At 15.3% G+C, this 3,448-nt stretch overlaps 1 protein-coding gene across 1 annotated transcript; it reads left to right on the top strand.

The window, feature by feature from the left end:
• Window positions 1-818: 818 nt before the first annotated feature.
• PRSY57_0216300 (hypothetical protein) lies at window positions 819-1,473 on the top strand (the record flags this gene model as incomplete). Its single annotated transcript, XM_012905597.1, has 2 exons — window positions 819-911; window positions 1,120-1,473. 2 exons carry the CDS (start codon window positions 819-821, stop codon window positions 1,471-1,473), a joined length of 447 nt encoding a protein of 148 aa, XP_012761051.1.
• Between the last annotated feature and the right edge of the window lie 1,975 nt (window positions 1,474-3,448).

The following is a 3,448-nucleotide window of genomic DNA, read 5'->3' on the forward strand; positions in this document are numbered from 1 at the left end:
TATATATATTATATCACATTTTTTTAATTATAATATTAAAAATTCGTACTTTTGTTGTTCTTCCAAAAAATATAAATATCATATGATGAAAACACTGGGATGTTCATATAAATATATTTAAAAAAATATATAATATATATAATTATAAAAAGATCACATATATATATATATATATATATAATATTATATATTTTTTTAAATATATTTATATAAACTTTTTAAAAAACTCTATTTCTAAAAACATACATATTTTATGTATAAAATAATAATTATATAATTCTTTATATATTTTTATAAATTGAAAAAAAAAAAAATAATAAAAAAAAAAAAAAAAAAAAACATATATATATAATATATTATAAATAATATATTTTTTATATGTCGTATTTGTTTAAAAAAATATTTATTTGTACTACCCATATAAATATATGGGTAATCTTATAATATATATATTATATATAATATATGCGTCAATTTAAAAAAATAAAATATATATTATAATATTATATATATATATATATATAAAAATATGTAAAATTCGTATTTTACATATACCATAAGAAATATATTTATATAAATTATATATATAATTTCTTTTTTATGTTTATATATATATATATATTTCTTTGTGCCTTGATAAACAGCTTCTTTCTTATTTTATTTTAACGATTAAACATATGGATTACTTTTAAACCTACATATTATGTATACATAAACACACATATATATAATATATATATATATATATTATATTAGTTTGATTAGAAAAGAGAAAAACAAAAAATTAAGGATGAACGTATAACATTTAAAATATAAAAATGATTTTTTTTTGTCAATTTGAAAAAAAATGTAGTGGGCTATTTCTTTTAAGAGGAATGCGGTATTTCACATCCTCTAAAAAAATTTCAAATGTATTTAAAAAAAAAAAAAAAAATATACATACATACATATATATATGTTGACATGTTTGATAATATATATAAGTATATATTAAAAAGGTTTATATATATATAATAGGAACATATATTTGGCTATATATTTTTTATATTTTTTATATTTTTTATATTTTTTATATTTTTTATTTTTTTATTTTTTTATTCTTTATTTTTTCTTTTTTAGTATTATTCTCATGATGGTCCAAGTGTAAAAGATATGGATAATGAATATAAAAAATTTATAGAAATAAGAAAGAGAGAGAATAAAATAGGTGACTTTAAAATAACAAACATTGACATCAATACATTTAAGAAATATAAACATAAAAACAATCCTACTTTTTCAACAGAATTTAAAATATTTATGACAGGTATAATAATTAGTATGTGGTGTGTTTTTGCTATTTATTTAACTATAAGAATTATGTCACCTGATAGCTTTGATTGGGTTGAAGATGAAAGAAAAAGATTAGAAGATGCCAAGAAAAAAATTATTTTAATAAAAGAAAAAAATATGGAAAAGAGTATAACAGAATGATTAATATATGTTACTTTTTCGATATGCTTTTTTTTCTACTGTCTTTTTAATATAAAGGATAAAATATTATATATATATATAATATATATGTAATATATATATGTAATATATATATATGTAATATATTTATTTTTAATGTATGAGCTCCCATGCAAATTATGGTCTCAAACAATAATATATATGTTATATAATTGGGAAAAAAAATTTTTAATGTTACATTATATTTTTTTTCAGTCTATAAATATATAAATATATATATATATTATATATATATATATATATATATATATATATAAACATATATTTTATAATAACTTGTGTACCAATTTTTATTTTTACCTTTTAATTATAAAAGAAAAATTATGTACAACGTTCATAATTTTTGTACCATCATTTTATATTTTATACAGTGTCAAGTTTAATCAAAAAAAAAAAAAAAAAAGAAAAAAAAAAGTCTCATTCCCTTTAAAACTTCTTTTGTTAACCATATTTTTTTATGTAATAATAAAATGATATATATATGATTATCGACATGGTCACATTTGGTGTTACTATATTATATATATATATATATTATACACGAGATAAAAGAAATTAAGAAAATGTATGTTTTTTTTAAATTAAAAATTAAATCGATTTGTAAAAATTTTCCTTTAAAAAAGAAAAAATAAAAGATATATATATTATATATATATTATATATATATGTATATATGTATGTATATGTATATATGTATAAATATATATATATATATATATATATATATATATAATATTTATATTATTCACTTTTGCAATAATGTTGCACACTAAATAGTCATATATAATAAATATATATAATTTGACATTTTCTTTTACTATAATAATGAAAAGGAAAAAAAAAAAAAAAAAATTTATACACTTAAGGAAAAGTGCACAATGTGTTTTTTTTCCTCTTCATATTAATGTCTTCTTTACACTTCAATTTTTTCTCTTTAATGATTTATTATTATACACACAAAAAAAAAGAAAAAAAAACAAAAAAAAAACAAAAAAAAAAAAAACAAACAAAAAAAAAAAAAGGTAATATAATATTATACGCATATAAAAGGAAATATATATATATATAAAATATCTATATATTTTATATATTATATGTGTGTATATATGTTATACACACAAAAATATTTTGTATATATGATATATATATATATATATATATATATATATATATATATTATACACACAAAAATATTTTGTATATATATATATATATATATATATATATTTTATAACACATGAGAAAGGCATGTGTTAAGGATTCCCGTGATTTATAGAAAAAAAAAATATATATATATATATTTCATAAAAAATATCTTTATATATATATATATATATATATTTTTATTTGCATATATGTGTTACTATATTATAAAAATGCTAAATAAAATTTGTATATTTGAATGATTGTGTGTATATTATACATACATACATACATATATATACATATATATACATATATATATATATATATATATATATTTTTTCTATTATTTCATATATGCTATAAAAATATATAAGTTTATATATATATATATATATATATGTTCATGTATATACCTCTTAAATATTTCATTGTTAAGAAAAAAAAAAAAAGAGAGGCAATTTCTCTATTAGACTATATCATATTTTTATATTAATTTGTCATTTTATTATGTACACAGCATATAGGGGGGTCGAGTTCTCCTGTATATCATAGGAATGTTTTATTTAATGATACATTTATAACCTTTTCTTTTGACACATATAGACATAACATTTTGATGGTAGCACTTGCCTTTTTGAGGTTCACCTTTTTTTTTTTTTTTTTTTTGAAATTAGAAGAAAAATAAAATCGTAGAAAATGTTTCCCCATTATTCTTAATTTTTTGTGAAATATAAACATAAACATAAATATAAATATATATATAAATATATATATATATATATATATATAT

The sequence above is a fragment of the Plasmodium reichenowi genome, chromosome 2, assembly GCF_001601855.1.
Source record: "Plasmodium reichenowi strain SY57 chromosome 2, whole genome shotgun sequence".
Classification (NCBI taxonomy): domain Eukaryota; phylum Apicomplexa; class Aconoidasida; order Haemosporida; family Plasmodiidae; genus Plasmodium; species Plasmodium reichenowi.